Genomic DNA, 23,439 nt, shown 5'->3' with positions numbered 1-23,439 from the left:
TCGGTCCACGTTATAATATGACTCCCATTTTATGGTACCGACCAATTTATGTTATTTTAAATGTTCAAACCGAAAGGACACTAATTTTGCAATTCGATGTTTAGAAGGCTGGTATACATCTGCACAGAAAAAATTATGATTTGAGGTCCATATTTTGGCATATTTTTGGGCGTTTTGAATGAGCCCTATCGGTTTAAAAATGCGGCTAAAAGTATTTTTAAACCGAAAGGGCTCATTCATTATAGACCCATGTTGTGACATAGTCCGTATATAATAATCCCTCCCAATCGAAAAGTGTCCAAATTGGCATTCCAGGTTTCTGGTAAAGAAAATACTTCACCCCGCATTTTAGATACATAAAGAAGTCCCACTAACTTGTTATGTTAAAATGCCTACCACAGTTTTCCAGCCTTACTGTCAGCAATTTGGCATTTCATTTTCAAAGGTTATAAACTATCTACTAGCAGACAATTTACAATGGCATTGTATTAGTATAATGGTCCAACAGTATCAAAAGTTAAGCCTGGCCAAAATTTGTGTATTTATTTTTAGTGTGTAGTTAGGACTAGTGAGCCGACCATATGATACAATACACAACTACCACGGATCTCATACTTTCTGCGGATCTATAATCTGAGCCGGGACAATACTTCACGATATTCAACCAATTAGAAGTTTAAAAGCTACACCATATTACCATGGCATCTTTTCTTTGCTTTGCTTAATATCATTCTATCTTTACCGAAAATTTTAGGCGCCGTCGTTGACCATAACAGGAAGTTCGTGTAGAATAGCAAAGCAATTGACGTGACATTTGCGACCACTAGTGTGGTAATGGTAATTCTAAACAATATCAAAATACGTAGACACCTATATTTGTATATATATTATGTATATACTGTCAACTTCTCAGGTCTATGTCCTTTAGAAGGAAATATATACTCAACCAGAAAAACATACAAAAATTAAGTTTTTGGTCCATTCCATCCCCTAAATATTCACGGATTTTTACCATAAACAATAGCCGTCTAGCTTGGCCAAACATTGTCCTACATTTCGTGGCCATTGGTCCATAAATGTGACCTGTAGCGTGTTTACAAATTATAATGGATAGACGGATGGACACACATGTCTAGATCGACTCACGAATGACGATAGATCGATATGACGAATGGTATACTAAACGGTGGGTCTAGGAGTAATATTTTGCGGCGTTACAGACTCTGGGGGTCACATAAAGCTGTAGTCCCTTATAACGTAGTTTTGTGAAAATGTCGTTGAGGGCCTATGAACTCATATTTTCATAAGGCGGCTTGTTATCTGATAGTGCAAATGCGAAATTATACTTTGGTAAAATAATGAGGACCAATAATCGGCCTTTTTTATTGTTCGAAATCCGAAAAAAAACTTTAGGTTGAACATGTGACAGGACCTTAAAAATACTTAAAATGTGTATGGGACTTCAAATATATTGATAGAATTACATCCACATATACTAGGGCCCTCAAAAGACTTGAAATTGAACGGGACATGAATGTTGACTCTTTGTGAGGGAAGTACCAGAAAGAGAACATCGACGGGTTCCATCTTCGGACTGGATCAAATCGGACATTCCATTCGCCAAATATTGGATTTGTAAATATTAAAAAATTTTGGGGGAGGTACCAGAAGGACTGCACAATTAGATCCCATTTTCGGTCTTGATCTAGGCTTGGTAAATATAATAGGTTCTACAAATATAATAGGTTGAAATCATGATATAATAATAGAAGGTAACAGCAAGTGTTGTTGTACAAAAAACGATACAACAACCACATGGAAATTTGTTTTTGTAAGTTCTACTAGTGTCAACTTATTTGACAGAAAAATGTAAACAAATAAACAAATTGTCATCAAATTATTTTTATTTTGAAAATGAAATATTTTCGAATCCTCAAAATAAAAATTGAAAAACATGAATGAAAATCTATAAAATTTATATTTCTATCGCTTCCACATCTTTCCTATAATTGAGCCATTGACATATATATGTGTAACACATATGAAAATGCTGGGAATAGCGAGTTATTCCTTGAATAAATATTTGCTTCCTCAAACTTTTCCAGCAGGCAGATTGAGTAAATTGAATACAGGAGCACATTTAATAAAGAACAATTTCAAATTGTATGCGTTCGAAATTTTCCTGTTGGGTGATTTTTAAAAACATAATTTGTCAAATTCATATTGACACTAGTATTACGTTGGAATCAAATCAGCTGGGATTTGCTGTTACCTTTTATAATTGTACCATGGGTTGAAATCAGAAAATCCCCAACTTCGAACTTGAACTAAATTTGAATGAAATTGGCCATACAGACAGATGGACGGACAGATATTTTTAAGTCAACTTCAAATTGTTTGAAACGGATTTGGTCCAAAGAAACATGGAGTCTAAACCCATATATCGATGAGAAACATTTTTGCCGTATAAAAAAAACAATTGAAAAATGTTATATAATTCTTTATTATTTTATAGAATTACAACCATTTTTCTAAACATCTACAATTGGGCTTATATTGAAAATTGTCTGCAAGACATTTTGTATCCTCTGAGAAACTAAATTACAAATACGAATGATAGAGTAGGCGATAGGACCTTCTAAATACCTAAATTTGGTCGGGACATGGGCGTACGATGTAAATAGCGTGCGTGGTGGTTTCATATCCCCTGTGGATCCAAAATTCCAAATTACGGTCATTTCGATTTAAAATATCCTAAAATACCTAATATAGGCCGAGCCCTATCTGAAAAAATATAAAACTACCGCTACATAGATTGATAAATGCGGAACTCGGTTTGGTAAATGGATAAATTCTGTCGGAAATGTTATATGAAACTCTGCTGATTATTTTTATGTGGAAATGTCTTTTCTTTCCGAAAATCCGAACTGACAACCACGTCAATCAGAAAACAAATCTATAAATTTTAATTATATTAAACTGTATGCAAATAATTGAACTTATATTGAGACATCCCAATATCATAGTAAGGTTTGTCGGGCATGACTGACAAAATGACAAATTTTATATTCATATCATCTTATGATGAAAATTATAATGTTTTTGTCAAACAGCAACATCTATTCACACACTTTATCTATGTGCATTTTTAATTAAACTAATTAAATTTTATAAAATCTTGCACATAAATAAACCGAAGTGTTAAACACACCTTGACAATCCACCAAAACGAAATCCGATAAAAGATATAGAGTTTTCAAAGGTCATAGATGAAGTGTAAAAAATAAGTAGCATCAAATTGGTAAATAACTAACTTCAAGTTTAACAAAAAAAAATATATTACAAAAGAGGGCTGGGACTAAGGGACCACCATCAGATCATGTAATCGGTACGAAATGCATCAACGTACCCAATAAATCACAACCACCATTCGACCAAACATACTATGTACATACCGACATATAAATGTATGAATGAACATACGTATATCAAGCGAACTATGAAAGTTATGTCATATCCCAACCAACCATTCAATCCAAATATTTTTTTCAATTCCTTCTCCAGAAAAAATAAAAAACCTCAACGAGACAGAGAACCCATACGACCATTATTCAAAACTTTTTTTTTGAGATGGACGATGTTGATGACGACAATGATAGCGCTGATATTTACTTTGGATCAGATATGGAAGATTGGAGCAACAGAAATGCACTTGAATGTTAAAATAAGCGTAACGAAGCGCAAGTGTATGTACGAATGTATGTGAAAAAAAAACATCAACCAAATAAAATTTACAAACCACTGCTATGAATGAACCATAAACAAAAGTACTGAATAATAAAACAATATAAAAAATGGTATTACATCTTTGCAGACAGACCCATTTGTTATTTGCTAAACCTAAAAGGGAAATAAACATTTATTTGCGTAGATGAACAGACGTTTCCGTAGGGTTGGTCAAGATATGCGGATATGATCATTTAATTTTTGTTGATGAAAATTTCAAATTGTGGGTACATGCAGATATATATCAATCAATCTGTAATATAATTGTAGATTATTATTTGGGAATTTACAGTGGCTCAAAAATGGGATAATATATAAAAACCAGTAAAAAAGATGTTATGTTTGGAACGGCCGAACATTTTATAGCATCTACCATGAGGATGACAATCAAAATATCTAAAATTAAGGGGGGGGGATCCTAGGAGAAAACTCATGTTATGATAGGACCTTAAACATAACGACAAATACACGAGAAAAAGGTGATTGGAATTCTCAAAATATCTAATAATTGGCTACACCAAGACGGGAATCCATATTGATCATTTTTTTTAGTGAAATTTAACCAAAATACCGAATTACTGCCACTTTGGTTGCAAAACGTGTCAAAAATTCCCAAACTACCGACATAGGTTAGTATTAATAATTTTTAGTGCAGAAATGTGGTGATACCGTTGTTAGAACCCAATATACCAATTTCGAGCCAATTTGTTCGAAGAAAAATCACATATTGGGGGTACTTTATTATGGGGACTGCCCTTCCTTAAACGTGGGTCAATATTAAACATTTTTAGTGTGGAAATGTGCTATATGAAATGTGCAATGAGAACCCAATACAACCAAAATTACAAGTTGGTTGGAAAACGTGTCCAAAATCCCAAAAAAAATAATTTTTGGTATGGAAATGTGCTATTCAATGTTAACACAAAATGCCAAATTACAGTCAATTCGGTTGGAAAACGTATCCGAAATCCCCGAAATACCGAATATTGGATATAACGTTATATGGGATCTACACTGTGATTGACATTTGCAACACCAAACATCCTAGGAGTACTAAAATGTCTGTGCGATCTCAACCGTGACTTCAACAGGGTAAATCTACACAGAATTTTATTCTGATCAAGGATTATAGATGGCTGATCGAGCTTGAGGTCAGCATTTGTGTTTATATATTATTTTCCGATATTTCGAAATGCATTGAATTTCATCTTTTAATGACTATAAATGCCGAGAGTGCAGAAATAAATGTCGCGTGAGAAATCAAAAATGTCGAGTGACCGAGAAAAGTCCTTCGCAAATAAAGGATATGCCAAATTTTGAAAGTGCGATAATAATGCTTGATATCTCTTATGCATGTAAAGAATATAAAAAGTTCAAAGTATTATATTATAAATATTATAAAACTGGAGGCTCTTAATTTTTTGTACCACTGATAGTACTCCTAAAGTTATATAAAAAAGTATTATGAGAGAATTGTAAAAAAATGTAATTGTTTTCGATTTATTTAAGATTTAAAATTTGATGTTGCCTCTGAAAGTCGTGTAAGTGACTGCGAAAGTGCCCATATATAAAATCAACATCAACATAATCATAAACATAATTACTGATCAGGAATATTTATACCTCGTGGGGTTTCCTGTGAATATTTCATGGTGTTGCAAACGGAATGGCAAATTTAATAATAGAAACATCGTACCCGACATTCGTAAAAACTCTGTTTTGAGAAAAAAAACGAGTTTAAAGTTTGGAAAGCTCTGGGAAAGCTTTGGGAAAACCCGGTACCTGCATTTGGCGTCCTCAAAAAGTCGCTGGGGTCTACCAACCAGTAAAACAGTGGTACAGGCACATCCTCCTGTGGAGATGGAGAAGGGAACCTGGTGACAGATACAGACAGCGTGTTAAGGATCTGGAAGGAGCATTTTGAAAAGCTTCTGGTATCAAATAGTGACGATGAAGATGATACCCCAAAACCAATAAGAGATGACGGTATGTAGATGTAGCCAAGATGAGGTCAATTAATCGGTAGAAGAACAATAAAGCAGCATGTACCGATGGATTACCAGCCGAACTATTTAAGACCGGTGGTCAGATGCTTGTCAGGAGCATGCGCCAGCTCATTAGTACTATTTGGCTAGAGGGATGCATCCCCAATAGTTGGAATCGCAGCATCCATTGTACCGTGCACAGAAAATGAGACAAGACGATATCTGCCAACTATAGAGAAATAAGTCTCCTTTCCATCGCATATAAAGTGCTATCCAGCGAACTGTGTGAACGACTGAAGCCAATTATTGGCCCATACGAATGCCGTTTTTGAGCCCTGCAAATCCACCATAGATCCAATTTTTCCTTCCCAAATCCTGGAGAAGGCCCACGACTATAAAGCCGCACTCGACAGCCCTATCCGTTCAGAGGTGTTTAAAGTCATGTCTGTGTTCAATATTCCTGCAAAATTAATACGGCTATGCAGGATAACTGGCACAAAGACAGCAGTTTAAGTTTGAAAGGACCTCTCGGAGCCCTTCAATACCGAACGAGGGTTCAGACAAGGTGACTGCCACTCGTGTGACCTTTTTAACATCCAGCTGGATAAGGTCATACGAGAGGTAAAGGTGAGCACAAATGGTACTCTGGACACTAAACCACACATATTACTCGCCTACGTCGATGACATCGATATAATGGGCGAGTAACATTGAAAAAATTGAGAAGAAGTCTGTCAAAGTGGGTCTGGCAATAAATGGTGAAAAGACCAAGCTGATGGTATCAACGCGCCAGAAATTACCGCTTCGAGGTAGTCAAAGATTTTATATACCTCGGTACCGCCATAAATAAATAAAACTAGTTGGCCAAAAGATGCTTCTATGGTCTAAATAAGCATTTTAGAAGCAAGGCCACCTCTCGGTAGACCAAACTCATAATGTACAAGACCCTGATGATTCTAAGGAATTGTACTATCTGACATTATAATTGATATATTCAAGCAAAAATATAAAAATTAAAAAAAAGAAAAACAGTGAACGGAGCGGCATAGTACACAACCATCACCAAAATATAATTTTTTGCATATCTATATTCCAAATTTGGACCATATCTTGCGATATTTGCATCCACATCGCCCACCCCATCTTAGTTATTTTTTATGGTTGTAGCCGATATTTTAATATGTAGGCAAATCGGATATTCACTAGATTGAATACTTATTATCAGAACAATTCTAATATAGGACTATGTTTTGTCATAGACACCAAATAAGGCCCGACCAAGTTTATATATTTTAAAGACCCATCTCGTATTGGAGGGCATAAAAGGTTCGACCAAGTAATTTGAGACCCGTGATTTTAAACTTGTTTAATAGTCCGCATTTAGCCAGTTTCGAAAGAAAGCTAAATGCTTTAGATACATCGGAGTACAATCCCATTTTAAACCCATTTTTAAGTCATATATCTTTTGTTGGAATCAATGTACGTCGACAATAATATTCCCAATAATGACCACTGTCACAAAATTTACCTACCACGATGTAATGTTGATGTACCTCTCATTCATGCATTTAATCATACGAAATATATGTAACACTTAATATTTATTAGTACTACTACCATGAGACAATTGACAAATTGAAATCAAAATTAAATATTGAAAGTCAAAAGCATGAAATTTGTAGAAATACGCCCACACGCAAAAGACTATCGGGGCGAATCCAATCAAGCATATTTGCTATAAAGGTCTGAGGAAATACAACAAAGAAAATAGTCTTGGGTGGAAAATTCAATCGAACAGTAGACGGTAGGAAATCCTATGAAAATTCGCGATTAAAAATAAAAAAAGAAAAAAATTACAATGCGTAAACCGTGTATAGCTCTGTCGTTCGCCACCCTTCTATTATGTGCCGATATAATAAAATGTGCGCCGGCCCAGAAATCCTTACAATCTAAATTAAATCCTTATTATCTCAAGGCAATGGCGGCATATAAAAAACTTGAATCGAAATTACCACGCGAAGAATTGAGAGCGATAACAACAATCGGTATTTTGAACGGAGCCAAAGAAGCTGAACAACAAATGGAACGCCATTTAATTGAAGAGGTCAAGGACCTCCTACTCAACACGAATGTTAATAATCGTGAAACGGTGTTACCTAAAATTGAAAAAATCGAAGAACAGTTAAATCGGGATCAAAAAGCTTTGGAAATCCTTACCAAATCTATGGACTTGGCAATGAAAACCAAAGATGTGAAAACATTTCACAAAGAGATACAAGAAATTGCTGCAAGTCTAAAGGAAAAGACGGGTGATGGGACAACGGGAAGTGATGAAAATAATGTTGGGAAAAAAGTATCGCATTTAAGGAAGCATATCCTGCAACAAATGAATCTTATGAAACACGTAGTGGATGATAAAATCGATGACACCTTGGATTATTTAATTGAACATGCCGATAATGATGGTGTCCTTGCCAAGGCTAGTACGAAAGTTGTTCGCAAACGTCAAACGGATCAGGAAGAAGAGGCGGAAATAAGGCAAATTAAATCGATTTTAACAGAGGTAAGAAATTTATTATGGAATTGTAGTAAAATAATGGCATTGCAATCAGTAGAATATTGAAAAAAAAAATAATTTGTTCTATTTCTTATTGAAAACGAAATTTTATTTTTTTAATATATTTTATTTATTTTAATATACTCTCTATATATATATATATATATATATATTCCTTGGTATCAGATTAATGGTCAACAATACCTATTTCATAAACTTGTAAAATTTATGGCTCACATCTTCCCAGAGGGAACACATACGCCGTAATAAGAAACATTGTCCTTTTCGCCTTGGTCCATTTGACCCGCTAATTTGACCGATAATCATTAAAACAGCATACTTATTATTTGAAGATATCCTCTTTCGCTAAAATTGTAGCCTCTACAGTGATCGTAAAAAAACAAATAAAACTAAAGGTTTTTGTCCATTGGATCATCTAAATATCAGTCGATCATTAACAAAAACTATAGGACAAACTTGGCCAAAACCTTCAGTGACAAATTTTATTCGACACATGACTGGATCGATTCAGATAGTCAAATTAATCTAACCATGTGGGTCTAGCTGTGTAGGGTACAACAAGTGAAAACGGGAACGTTTAAAAAAACAAAAATGATGCAATGTGTAAAATATCAAAACCCTCTAAATCCCGCAATGACAAAAAACGACCTTCAAAAGAGCAATATTATCTGCATATAGCAGAATGGGATCAAAACATATTTGCAGGTTTTGATCCTATTCTGATATATGCTTTAAAATACCAACTATTGGTCGGGATCTGTATAAGAGAGCTATGTCAAAACACATTCTGACAAAAGTATGTTTAAGCCTCCAATCAGCCGGAATGATAATTAAGCCAGTTGGAAGGGAAAATGAGTGCAATACATACAAAATACCGACTAGGGGTGGAAACTTTATTTAGGGGGTTATATCAGAATATTGACATATTAGGTTGGCGAAAAAGAAATCCGGTCGTCGAAAATGTCGATAAAATCGGAGAAATGATCGAAGTTGACCGGCAGTCGTAACATCGCCCAGGAGCTAAAAATTATCCATAAAACTGTGCTAATTCGTGGTACCACACGAATTAACTAAAAAAATAGGAAGGATCGAATTTCCATCTGCGAAGACTTGGTCAAAAGGTATGAGATAGACCCGTTCCTTGAACGGATGGTGGGAGATGAGAAATGGATTAAATACGATAAACCTGTACGAAAACGATCGTGATAAAAGAGCGGTGAAGCACCCCAAACGGTGGCCAAATCAAGACTAACGGCCGAGAAGGCTCTGCTATGAATTTGGTGGGACTGGAAGGGGATTATTTATTATGAGTTGCTTCCATTGACCAAACGCTAAATTCTGATCTCTACTGTCAACATCTGGACAGTTCGAAGATAACAATTGACCAGAAACGGCCAGAATTGTCCAACAGGAGAGGTGTCGTGTTCCACCAGGACAGCCCTAGGCCACACACATCTACAGTGACTCGCACAAAACTTCGGGTCCGGACTTGGCACAAAGCGATTATCATATTTTTCTTGCATTGCAAAATTTGTTTAACGATAAAAAAATTGGTATCTAGGGAGGATTGCGAAAATCGATACGGTGCATAATTGTCCAACAGGTGAGGTGTCGTGTTCCACCAGGACAGCCCTAGGCCACACACATCTACAGTGACTCGCACGAAACTTCGGGTCCGGACTTGGCACAAAGCGATTATCATATTTTTCTTGCATTGCAAAATTTGTTTAACGATAAAAAAAATTGGTATCTAGGGAGGATTGCGAAAATCGAATACGGTGCATATTTGTAGACAAATTTCGATATAGACCTAAGGTCACTAATTACACATGTGAAATCAGATTTTGAAAATCGATTAAAATGAATCCAAAATGGCGGATCAAATATAAGAAAAATCTAAATATTTCATTTCTTGGCAGTATTTCAAACAGGAATAGCATGAAATCGTATTTTTATGTATTATGGTCCTTAAGCTATTGCGTACCTTAACTAAATTTGAATTATAGCCAATTTGTTGAAAAACGTGTTCAACGTCCTAAAACTATCAAATATAGGGGTTTCCTTTTATGTAGGACCTACCCCGAAACCTAAGTCAATATTGATAGTTTTTGGTACGAAGATGACAATTCACAAAACGCGCACATGGGGGCTATCCCAAATAGTGGAGCAAGGTTATTAATTTTTGCAAGAATATGTGACACAATGCGAACCCAAAATAATGGTTGAAGGTGAGGCTAATATCTTCCAATTTTATCATCGGCATGTTATCATAGTATTTCTTTATTATTTTTTAATTAAATTTAAATTAACTATATAATATGTTAATGGTCGCAAAATTTTAGACAAGGAACACATCAAGATGATGTAACCATTATAGTATCCTCAATGCTTAGCACTAGATTCTGAAACTTTTTGAAAAAAATCATTTTTACGAAATATATTCTTGAAATATATTCCATTTTTTCTCTGAAATAGACCTTTTGCAAAATAATAGATTGCTGACCAATAATGATTCAGTTAATACAGCTGAAGTTTTATATATAGTGAAGGATAACCAAATTTCGGATCAGTCGAACTTAAATCCGTAAGAAAATGTTCCGTCCTTCTCCTTATGTTATATATTTAAAAATATATTTAGATTTGTTTCTAAAAATATTTTCTTCCCTAGACGAGTTACATATTCTTAATCAAAGACTCATATTCCAGTTTCGACCCCGTAGACATATGAAGATTTATATATCCTTCATGATACCACAAGGTCTTCCTTAATCAACAATCGATCGTAGAGGCAATTTGTTCTCAATGGATGCCCAATAAGGCTTCATCGTCTACTTATATGTCGTCTTCACATTACCTTTCATCTCTATAAATTTCTTTGCCCACCAGCCTTCCTTAGATTACAAATTAAAACACAAGCTAACAAAAGACTTAAGGCACGAAATTTATGTTATTTTGAATTTCAGGATGATTTCCGCAATAACCTCGTATTAAATGAAGATGGTGACAAAAACAAAAAGAAAAAAGACAATGATGATATTAGCTCCAGTGAAGAGGACAATTTACTGATGGCATCCAATGTAAGTTATGTAATATTAACTAAAAACAGTAGACAAAACATCATTGAAAGGTTGGGGTATACTAATTTTATTCGGTTACCTAGCCGCCAGTGTTCATTTGTAAATTTGTGTAAATATGTTTGTTTGAATTGATTTTGAATTTACCACCACAAAATAACGAAAAAAATCCTAAATTGTAATGTAATTTCTTGTCTAAGAAAGAATGTTATTGAAACTAACAGAAAAGCCACAGCGAAAGTTATGGCCTCGAATGGTAATGCCACAGAGACGCTGTCGCTGTCTGATGTAAACGGGAGCCCTGACAATATGACAACGCTTGCCAAACAGGAAGAAGGTTCACCCGAATTGTTAGATAATAACGGAGATAATGGAGGCGGAGGCGGCGGTGGTGGCTTAGTGGGCATCATAACCAGTTTGAGTGGAGTAAGTATTGGCAGCCTATTTGATACGAAAATGCAATGACTTTGCAATAAAATGAAATTTACATTGACATACATTGTAGGGCGAAGGAGGCTCTGACATAGGTGCACTAATAGGAGCATTGACGGGAGTCATTTCTCAATTGTTTGGAGTAAGTGTTTGGTGCTCTCTTGTGGTTTCAGATTTTGTTTTTTGTTGTCATGTCATTTTTCCTTACAGCCTGGTGGTTTGGATATTGAAAGTTTATTGAGTTCGGCAACTTCCTTAATTTCTGGTTTATTGGCGGTAAGTGGCCGGGACTTATATTATTTTATTATATTGTAGTGTAGTAAAAAATATATAAAATTTAAAATGTTTAATTGTTTCTTAAACTTAGGGCAACAAAAACTTTGGCACTGTCTTAGGCATATATGTGGGAACTGTCTTTGATGGCCTCTCTGGGGGAGGAGGTGCTGTAAGTATTTTAGGACAACTTTTTTTTTATTCCAAAAATTAAATCTACTTTTTTAAATATTTTTTTTCAGATCAACAACGGACAATTCATTGGCAACTTTTTGGGAACTGTGGTCGCCTCTCTAAGTGCTGTACATATTGCTTCCATTTCTATTCAATCTTATGATACTACTAACCCTTTAGCAATAAACTAATACCCCACCTTTCAATTTCCATATTTTCCATTTTCTTTGCAAGGTTTTATAATATTTTATTAAATACAGAAATATATTTTAATTCCCATTTTATAGGACCCCGAAGAAGATGATGTTCCACCGCGACCACTGCTTTTCCTTCAAAACGTTGTCAGCAGCTTTTTAGAGGCTAAAAATCGTAAGTCTGAAGAGGAATCAGCCGAAAGGAAAGATGGTCACAAAAATGGTCATAGCGGTGAAAAGGGTGGCGGTTCCGATTCATCGGCATTTATAAAACACGTGGTGTCCCATGTAGTGGGCAGTGTTGTAAGTTTAATATTGAATGCATCACTTGGAGCATCAGGTGGAGCCTCTGGTGCCTCGCACAGCCTATTTGCTGGTAGTTCTGCAGGCCATACAAATCACAATGGTGGCAAATATTAGTTAGAGTGATTTTTTTCTTAGCTTGTAATTTATAATTAGATTTTTTGTAAAAGATTTTTTATATATGTGAATAAAAATTAAAAAAAATAAGATTTGTAAGATTATTTTTGATGGGATAAATGTCAATTTTGTTTAAGGGCGCTTATATATTATAAAGAAAAGTTTGATTTTGTAACGCCCCAAATTTTGGACCTATGCCTTTTAGTATTCTGATCTGGAATAGCTGAATCCATCTAGCTATGTGTGTCTACCGCCTGTTCATTATAATTGTAATCGAGAAAAAGGATGTTATGGACACATTTTGCATGTAGGTCCGGTTCTTACTAAAGACATATATAGTTTAGATCGATCACTTTTTAGTGGGTCAAATGGACCAAAAACTTTATTGTTGTATAACATTTTCAAACCACTCTAGAGGACAGATTTATGAATCCATCACCACGAGAAACCTAATCTGGTCAACCAATCGTTCAGAATTTAGTGGGAAAACATGATACCGAAAAGATCGCAATGTATCTGACATCAATTCTCTTGATATAAAACGACTGATATCAGAGATGGCCTGTCAGAAACAGTGACGTATATTACTCAAATCGATATAAAATTTTCTTCTCAAAAAATTTAGAAATTTTTATCAGTTCTAGTAAGGAATAGTCAGATATATGTAAAAATAATATATATTCTTGAAAATAAATGTACAGTGGTGGTCACGCAATTAAAACATTTATTGTGGTAAACATTATTTGATCAGCCCTCGATTCGTTTGAAGTATTTTTGAAAAATTTTTAATTCAGAACAAAATCTATTGAAAATGACAATATTTTTCCAAAATAATATTTTTAGTATAGAAGAACTTCCACTTAATCTATTTTAGCCTCAAAAATGCTGCTGTGTGCCATAAGGTTTTACTAGTCAACATAGGCGTTGATCTCTGTTCGTTTCGTTGTGACTGATATATTTTTTGATAAACTATGTTCTGTACTACTCGAACAATCGATTTGATATAATAAATGCCAATATCAATCGATATTTTCTCACATACTGCAAAAATATTCCGGCCCTTCAATAAAGGCTATCGAAGTTTAATCGTTCCTTTAAGTTAATTGCCATTTTTTGAGTTATAATTTCAAATATTTATTTATTTTGAGAATTATTTATTGTTTTCTACTCATTCTAGCAATTTTTGGTGCATTCGGACCTTTATTTTCTATAATAACGGTGATTTTCTGAATATTAGGTGTACTGTACAATTTTTTGGAAATTTTGATAGATTTTACAGATTTTTTTAAATTTTTTTCTGTAAATGATTTTATCGATGCTTAATTTGCATAACTTACATAAAATAAGAGTGATTTTTTAAAAATATTTTCAAAAAAAATGCAGTAAAGTAAAAAAATCACACAATGTTTTAATTATGAGGCCACTTCAAAGTCGATGTACTTTCATAAAAACCGTTATTTATGGAAAAATTGCATGAAATAATTTTCTATTTTCACATTAAATCTCTTAAGTGCAGTATATCGAAGTGTTCTGAATTAAAAAATTCTTCAATCGAATCGAGGGCTGATCAAAAAATGTTTACCACAATAAATGTTTTAATTGCGTGACCATCACTGTATATGCTGATAATATTGATATAAATGACGTTTACTACGTTTATTACATTTTATACAGGTATATGACGTTTTCGACGTTTACACCTTTTTGACAATCGAAAACCTAAAAATTCGTCACACGGACCATCCCTGACTGATATACCAAAATGTGAGATATACTAAAATGTGTAAATGGTTCTACATATTCCCATATGGTTTAATATTAGTATTACCACAAAAGAAATTGTAAATTGTACGCATAAAGTTTATGTTGTGTATGGTGGGCCATACAAGACTATGCTGTTTTGCATACATGTTTAATTTTTATAGAGACAAAAGTGTGCGGACTTTTTAGAAAAAAATTTTTAGGACCAAAAGGCAGAGATATTTAAAGATAATTATATTAAGGAACTACCAAATTCCGGCTACTTTGTTAGCGAATGTGAGAACTATTGAAACATGACAAAATAGTTTATTGTTTTTTTTTTTCAAAAACAACATATGTCAGAAGAGCTAATCAACATACACACCACTATCGACCATGTAGTACCATTTATTACCTTTGTTCTCTTATAGTACGTATTTCCACAACTACCTCCTACACTACACAGCAATTCGGACCACAAAAAAAATCTAGCTCTATACTAAATTTGATACCACTTATTACCTCTTGTTCTCATGTTTTACTTATTTCCAAAACTTTACCAAATGTAGTACACATTAATAAAACGTACCAATCTCAATCTTATTTCATCATTTCAGTACTATCGGTTCAGTCAAATCCAAATTGTATTGAATAAAGTTCCATTTAGTACTTCTCGTACACATAAGTATAAATATCCAAAACTATCTACGAATCCCATTCGTACACACCGACGGTAGATTCAGGATTCCAGCTACAACCGTTACTCCAAATTTAAACTGTACCAAATGTAGTACCGTTTAGTACTTTTCATATACAAGAGTACACACTTCCAAAGCCACCTCCTTATATCGAACCTACTTCTCAACCTTGATTCGCATTCGAAATTTCAAGTTTTTAGCTCTATATATTCACATGCTACGAAGTTGTAATAAATTTAGTACACTTTAGTACTTTTTAGATACTTATAGTTCGATGTATCCTTTGGTGCATCCTTGCTACACTCCATTAATGGCCCCCAGTTCACATTTAAGAGCTCTAGCTCAACCGGTTCGCCAAATACAAATGGTACTATATTTAGTACTTTCTGAGGTGTAAATGCAACCTACAAAAAATTATTAATATCGATCAACGTTTAGGAATAGCTCCCACATAATGGTACCGCCCAATTTTCGGCATTGAGAAGGTCATAATCGCATTTTCCCATTAAAGTAGCTGCATTCCGATTTCTTGGAGGTCTATATTTTGACTTAGGTCCCAAAGAAATGTATCACCCCACTTTCGATATTTTAAAGGTTTTAATCTCACATTTCCCCCAAAGTGGCTGTAAGGCATATTCTTGAAGGATGATACTCCATATAAAGGTTCGCCCTCATTTTTCGATATTTTGATAGTTTTCACCAAAATTCGCCATCAGTGTGGCTATAAATTAACATTTCGGGTTCTCGTGGGGTGAAAATAATTTATGCCAACGTTTTTCGATAAATATTCATGTTTTGACATATCCCCCATGAAAGACCCTCCTAATTTTCGATATGTCAAAGGATTTACCCACATTTCGCCACAGATATTACAGTAATTTTCGTGATTTTGAAGACTGGCATACCTCTATGCAAATCATGATCAATATGGGTCCATATTTTGTCATAGCCTATATAAATATCCAGCCCCACTTTGAGCATTTTTAAATGTTTAGGTGAATTTTCCAACCCAAATGGTTGTGATGTGGTATTACGAGTGGCTGGAATAGATCTGTGAAGAAAATTATCAATATCTTCCCGAAGTTGCTGTGTCAATCGTTTGTAGAAAATGTTGATTAACATAGTCCCCATAACCGTCCCAATTTCGGTATTTTGTAATTTAGCTTACCGGCTTTTTGGAAGTGAGAAACATATTTGCTCCATATTATGGCTAGGTTTGAAAATAATCTATCGAAATAGCTGTAATTTTGCATTTTGGGTTCATGGAGGGTGCGTAAAATTTTTGACGAAGATTTTTGATGTATGTTCGTGTTTTAACATAGACCCATTTAAAAAAGACCCGTCACTTTTTTCGATACTTCGAAGTTCCTAGCCCATTTTCCAACCGAAGTGTATTGTATATAATTTGGAATCTCATTTTCTAAAAAATAAACAAACTTGACAACGTCAGTGATTGAATTCCCACATAAAGGTCCCGAAGTATTTCAATGAATAGTTTGAAAACTTGTAAATTTCATATGGGTTGAACGGAATATTAAATTTCATCCAAACTCTGTCCTTTTGTCCAAAGCCCCCAGTAGCTAGAATTTTTTATAAAAATATTTTTTTCAACGGGTATCATACCACTAGACTCAGATTTTTAAACATTTAAATCAATTTAAACATGTTGTCCAAATAAGTTTGTACGATATTATTTTTATTGTAATTTTGTATTTTTTTATATTCTATTCTGCCATTTAAATGAGTCAGTCAAATATATCCGTCGATCAAATTATGACATGTTGTTGCTGCTGTTGAAACTTTTGTTGCTGATCGTTTGTTAATTTCTTAAAACAAAAGCTGCAAGTTTGGTGTTTAAATCTTGAAATCAAATATTAAGACACCGAGTATCCGCCAGAGTATTGCCATAGGCAGCCTCTAGGCTGCATTCGTGTCTCGTGTAATAAAACAAGAGATTAATATAATTAGAATATACTAAAAAAAGAGACAACAGGTTTTTATTTTCAACATAAACCTAACAAAGGCAGGGGTCTTTATGGATACACATTCAATCCTTTGAATATAATTAATAAAATATAGAATTTAAATTAACCCTGACTAAAAAATATTCAAAATTTGTTGCGGCTATAATCGTGGCTTTTGAAAAAATTATAGAATTTCAATAAAATCAGTTATTACACGTAGACTCGCTTAAGGGTTAAATATCATATTCTATTATTTTCCATAGTAAGACTTTATTTGTCCATTCTGTAACTTCAAATCAAAACAGAATACGAAAAAAATAATTATTATAAGTAAAATTCAAGATCCGGTATTTATTGTGTCAAATTATTAAAAACGAATAAAAGAAAAAATCAAAGAACCCCAAGCTAAAGACCTTGTTTGAAAACAATACAATTTTACATGACACATACAACCATATGGTAAACATATTCTAAACACTTCGGCTAAGTTTTACAAAAGTATCTATAAACATAGACAATTGTAAAATTTCAGCCTGTATTACTAATAATAAAAATTATGATTAATTCCAAAATAATTTTATTTGCAATTCATATTTTCACAAAATTTACAAAGTACTCCATCCAATGTGTAACCCAAAATTGGGCCTTTGTGTTGTTGCAGTAAAGACTAGGGGAGTTAGTAGACCATATTAACTTCACACACACAAGCACTCGTACATACATGCATTTAGTGGTTACAATTTATTCTTTTCGCTGAAAACTCTTCGTTGTTGTTATTGTTGTTTTGGAATTATTGTTTTAACCAACCATGCAACCACCCGACCTACCGCCCAATAATGTTTCTGCCACTGCTACCAGTTGGGGTTCATGCCGTTGCCATGGCTTATTGACTTTAAAATGTGTATTAATTTTTTTGCAATGATAGCATTTCGGAGCCAAGTGGTTAAACTTTTAGAAGGTAACCTCAAGATATTTAGAAGAGATTAATTCAAGAAAAACAACTCTAAATGGTAATTGTGGCCACATCAAGAGCCGTGTGTGTTTAGTTAATTATTATCTGTTGGTTGTTTGTTCGTATGTAGTTATGTTTATTTATATATTGTGTGTGCAATGTGATCTTATTGTTGTATTTAATTTGTAAGAAATAATTGTAAATGTTCGTATGTGTAAATAAAGTAATCAATATATATTTTTACACATGCCAGCATGACTAATTCAAATATAAATTTAGGACATTTGTCGGAATAAGTTTGTGTAAGCCCAAGAAATTGTAACACTATGGAATATTGATCCTATTTAAGTTGCGTCTTAATTATAACAATCGTCATAACACGACTATATGACAACTTCTAAAAAAATATTAATAATTAGATGAAATGGATGAATGGATGAAATGTATTCGGAGAAAGAAATATGACCAACCAATACTTTGCTGTATTGATGAAATACACACAAAAATATATAACTCCCGAGAATGTGGTTGCAAATATGTTTTTAATTAGTAATATTTAATTATTACGCTTGAGAAAACCATAGAAATGTTTTTTAAGGGGACCCCCCCCCATTCTCGGGGTCAAAAATTTTGTTGATATAATTCGAATTTACACTAATTATAGAATGTGCTTACAAAATTTCAAATGAAAATCTCAAGAACTCTTGAAGATATAGCCGATTTATTGTGTCAGCATCAAGTGACGGCTGAAGGGCTTCTCAAACTTTAAACGGGTTTTTCTCTAAACATTTTTTTGCAAATGGCGGCACGATAACTCAAAAACTAATAACCCAATCGATTTCAAATTTTTACACGTTTCTCTGTGAGTGTATAGCTATCGTATGAACTAGGATTAAGCCAATCGGTGAAGATCTTCCTTATTTTTTAACTTGGGTTTTGGTAAAAAATCGGCGATTTTCCAAAAATATTTTTTCAAAGGTCCGCCATTTTGTTAATTTTAGAGCGAAGTCAATAATCCTAGTTCATACGAGAGCCAGACATGTACTCTTTCTTACACCGTTTGAATTTTCGGATTCCGATGTTCCAGTGAGGAGTTATCGTGCCCGCCATCAAAAATAAGGACTTTTCTTTAATTACAAACAACAACAAAAAACAACAACAAAAATTTTTTGTAAATTATTTTTCTTCTATATTAAAGTTACAAACGTTAACAAGAATTTGTATTAGTTTACCAGCCCATTGAAAATCTTGAAAAATTAAAATCGAGAATGGGGGGGGTTCCCTTAAGAGAAAAAGTCCTCGCTTATTGGCTCATTAGCTGTGAGAGTCGTTGGAAGAAATATTTTTGATAAATCCAAAATATTAAATATTGAAAATAATCCACACCTATAAGGGTGCTTAGAAACTCCTATTGAAAGTTCTTGGAAATATATTTTTAATAAATCCAGGCCTACGCGACCTAACAATATGTTTTTTTTAGACCCACTCTTATAGAAGTCTTAAAAACTATTTTTCAGATCCAAACTAAACAATATTTTTTTTAAATCCATGCCTCTGAGAGTCCAAGTAAAATATTTTTATGGGAGTCGTATATTTATACCCTTCACCATACTGTGGTACAGGGTATTATGTCTTTGTGCATATGTTTGTAACAAGCCAAAGGAAACGAGATAGACACATGGTTCCTTTTGAGAATATGCATAGAATCACTTTTTAAGTCGATTTATGCATGTCCGTCCGTCTGTCCATGTTAAATTGCAAACAAAGTACAGGTCGCATTTATAATCCGATTTGGATGAACTTTGTTACAAGTACAAGGACCCCATTGAAATTGGGAAAAATGGGTTCAGATTTAGATATAGCTCCCATATATATTTTTGGCCGATTTACGGACTTTAGTCCCTGAAAATCTTTCGATTGGAACAAATTTTGGCATAGCGTATTGAATTAGGTCTAGAATGATGTGTGCTAAGTTTCGTGAAAATCGGTTCAGATTTAGATATATAGTTATAGCCCGAGATATAACTATAAATATACATACATAGATATGTAGTTTAGCCGAGTTCCTGCAAATCGCGATTTGCACGAATATTGGCATAGCGTACTGAATTTAGTCCAGAATGACGTCAGCTAAGTTTCGTGAAATTCGGATTAGATTTAGATATAGCTCCCACATATAGTTTCGCCCGATTTTAGGTAAATGGTGCACCAAAGTCCCTAAATATCTTTCGATTTGAATGAAATTTGACATAGAATTCTGAATTAGGTCCAGAATAATGTGTGCTAAGTTTCGAGAAAATCGGTTCAGATTTAGATATAGCTCCCGTATATAGTTTCGCCCGATTTTAGGTAAATGGGACACCAACGCCCCTATGTATCTTTCCATTTGCACGAAATTTGGAGCGGTGTACTCAATTGAGGTTAGAATGACATGTGTAAAGTTTCGAGAAAATCGGTTTAGATTTAGATATATCTTCCATACATAGTTTTGTATGATTTTATGTAAATGGTGCACCAAAGTCCCTATATATCTTTCGATATGCGGGAAATTTTGCTTGGTAATTTTCGTGCCTTTAAGATTAAAATCTGTCCCTACCATAGCTCGTGTATTAAGTTTCGAAAAAATCGCGTTAGATTTAGATTTAAGATCGTTCAAATTCATGTCAATGTTCCTTCGAGGGACAGGCGACGTCTGTTAGGATGCATATGTAAAATATACCCAAAGTGGTGAAGGGTATCATATAGTCGTCTTTGTCCGACTTTACTACTTTCCTTACTGGTTTTATACATCTAATTGGACCTAATTCACCATTTACATAAAATGGGGAGCTATATACATATATCTGAACCGATTTCAACAAAAGGCACAGACATCAAACTAAATCTAATTCAGTACGATGTGCAAAATGTTTTCGCAATCGGGCAAATGTCGAGAGTTTGGTGCACCATTTAGTGAAAATTGGATGAAAATATATATGGGAGCTATATCCAAATCTGAATCGATTTCCTCTAATTCTTCATTGGGCCAAATAAGTGACTTGTGGTAAATTTCATCCAAATCGGATCATAAATTCGACATATACTTTGTTCACAAAAATACATGGACTGCTTGCGCAAGTAACCATGCTTCCGATCCATACAACGGCACGGGTAGTTTCAACGACTTGTAGAGATTGGTCAGGCTAGAGGTGGCCTTGTTCTTGAATTGCTTACTCAGACCATAGTAGCATATGTTGGGAAAAACTATTCTTCTCCGGATTTCAAGTTGATCCAACTATGTTGTCAGGGTATTATAGCTTTGTGCAGACCCAAGAGTTTGTAACGCCGCGAAATATTGGTCCTGGACCCACCTTTAAGTATACCGATCGTCATATCTCGACTAGCTGAGTCGATCTAGAGATGTGTGATCCCGTCCGTCCGTCTGTCCATTATATTTTGTAGACACGATACAGGCCACAGTTATGGACCAATCTTCACGAAATTTTGCATGTAGGATGGGTTCTGGCCAATGAAGATCCCTATTGTTTTTGGTAAACATCGGATAATATTTAGGGGATGAAATGGACCAAATTCTTTTTTTCTGTTTTCCTGGTCGCGATAGAGGCCGCAATTATGACCCAAACATCGCGAATTCTTTCATAAAGAAGGGAATTGGGCCAAAGAATAAGCATGCCTGTTTGATAAAGATCGGTCAATATTTAGCAGGTCAAATGGACCCTGAATTTTGTGTGAAAAATGACAAAATGTTTATTCTATAGCGTATAGATTTACCCCTGAAGGACATAGACCCGAAAAGTTGTTGGTATATCCAAGGGCAGTGGTTGACCTTTAAATTGATACCAATTATATGATCGTATGTACTCAGATGTGGGAGTTACACTTAAATATTTACAGGTGCTTATATATTCAGATATTATTTAGTAACCCTTTACCACACTACAGGGCGGAAATATAGCGCTGATCGCTTTAAAATGTTCCATGAAGTTCCAGTTATGGTCAAGGATAACGCCAACCGAAAACTTAATTTTTTGTGTTTTTCGAGTCGATTTCTATAGGCTCCAATGGGAAGAAGAAGACCCCAACACAAGGGAAAGGAATCTGGACAAGTAATTAGAAGGGCTGTACTGAACATTTGTTATTATTGTCGGCCTCTCAGTCCTAAGCTCAGAATATAGATCCACAGAAAGTTAGATTTTCGTGGTAGTTGTAGGGTGTAGTGTAGGGTATCATATGGTCGGCCCCGTCCGACTATACTGCTCCGCTCACTGGTTTATTTTGTTTATGTCGGTACCAGGGTATATAAAATCGTTCACTATCTCGAAGCTGTAGTTTTCAAGTTCCACAGTTGATAACATATGCTGTTTGGTGTACATAATTCCATTTCTGTTCACATCTGGTATGACCTTTTCCAGCACCTTGTCTTCATCCTTGTTCGGTATTGAAGGGCTCTTAGAGGTCATTTTCGACTTTAACTGCTTAGCCGTATTAATTTTCCAGGAGCGGATTTGGCTGTCTAATGAGGCTTTGTAGTTGATTTATTTTTCGTGGATCTCTTCCAGGATTTTTCGCAGTGTACAAATCTTGTCTATGGTAGATTTAACAGGTCTAAAGCCGCACTGGTATCGTCCAATAAAATCATTGACCCAGTCGTTCACACAGCACGTTGTATAGCACTTTATATGTGACGTGAAGGAGACTAATTCAGATTTGAAGGTTTTTCCGACTGTGGTCAACTAACCCGACGCCTCAACCCATTTTTATAGTTCTTATGGGTGAACTCGCGGCAAATATCAGCACACTACTTCAACAGACGATGAATGTAGCTACCCCTGGTGACACCGAGGGAGATAAGCCTGGTAAAGACAATCAGAGCCGTTGCTTGGTATATATCATTACCTACGTCACACCGACCTGTAGAACATATATTTAAAATTACATGTCATTGAAAATGCCTGGAAATATATTTAATTAAAATCCGACACCCTAAAAACCATACTTTCAATAGAACCAAAATATTTGAAAAAAATATATAAATCAATGGAAAAACTAACACCACTCTTGTGAGGGTACTTGGAAAACATAGTTTTGACACTTCATTATATTTTCATCAAAACAACTACCCTGCTGAATTGATAACCATAATAATAGAAGGAAGCAGACCACAAGTAG

The 23,439-nt window shown here is 34.5% G+C and overlaps 1 protein-coding gene across 1 annotated transcript; it reads left to right on the top strand.

Annotated features, from left to right (window-relative positions):
* The first annotated feature begins 7,629 nt into the window (after window positions 1-7,629).
* On the top strand, window positions 7,630-12,916 carry LOC133322327 (uncharacterized). The gene is made up of 8 exons (XM_061531324.1): window positions 7,630-8,334; window positions 11,313-11,426; window positions 11,628-11,849; window positions 11,929-11,997; window positions 12,066-12,131; window positions 12,223-12,300; window positions 12,371-12,430; window positions 12,590-12,916. Exons 1-8 carry the CDS (start codon window positions 7,630-7,632, stop codon window positions 12,914-12,916), a joined length of 1,641 nt encoding a protein of 546 aa, XP_061387308.1.
* The last annotated feature ends 10,523 nt before the right edge of the window (window positions 12,917-23,439 follow it).

Source organism: Musca vetustissima, unplaced genomic scaffold, assembly GCF_032173495.1.
Source record: "Musca vetustissima isolate MV318-11 ecotype Yass unplaced genomic scaffold, APGP_CSIRO_Mvet_v1 utg77271, whole genome shotgun sequence".
Taxonomy (NCBI): domain Eukaryota; kingdom Metazoa; phylum Arthropoda; class Insecta; order Diptera; family Muscidae; genus Musca; species Musca vetustissima.
This window is presented reverse-complemented; position numbering and strand designations above follow the sequence as displayed.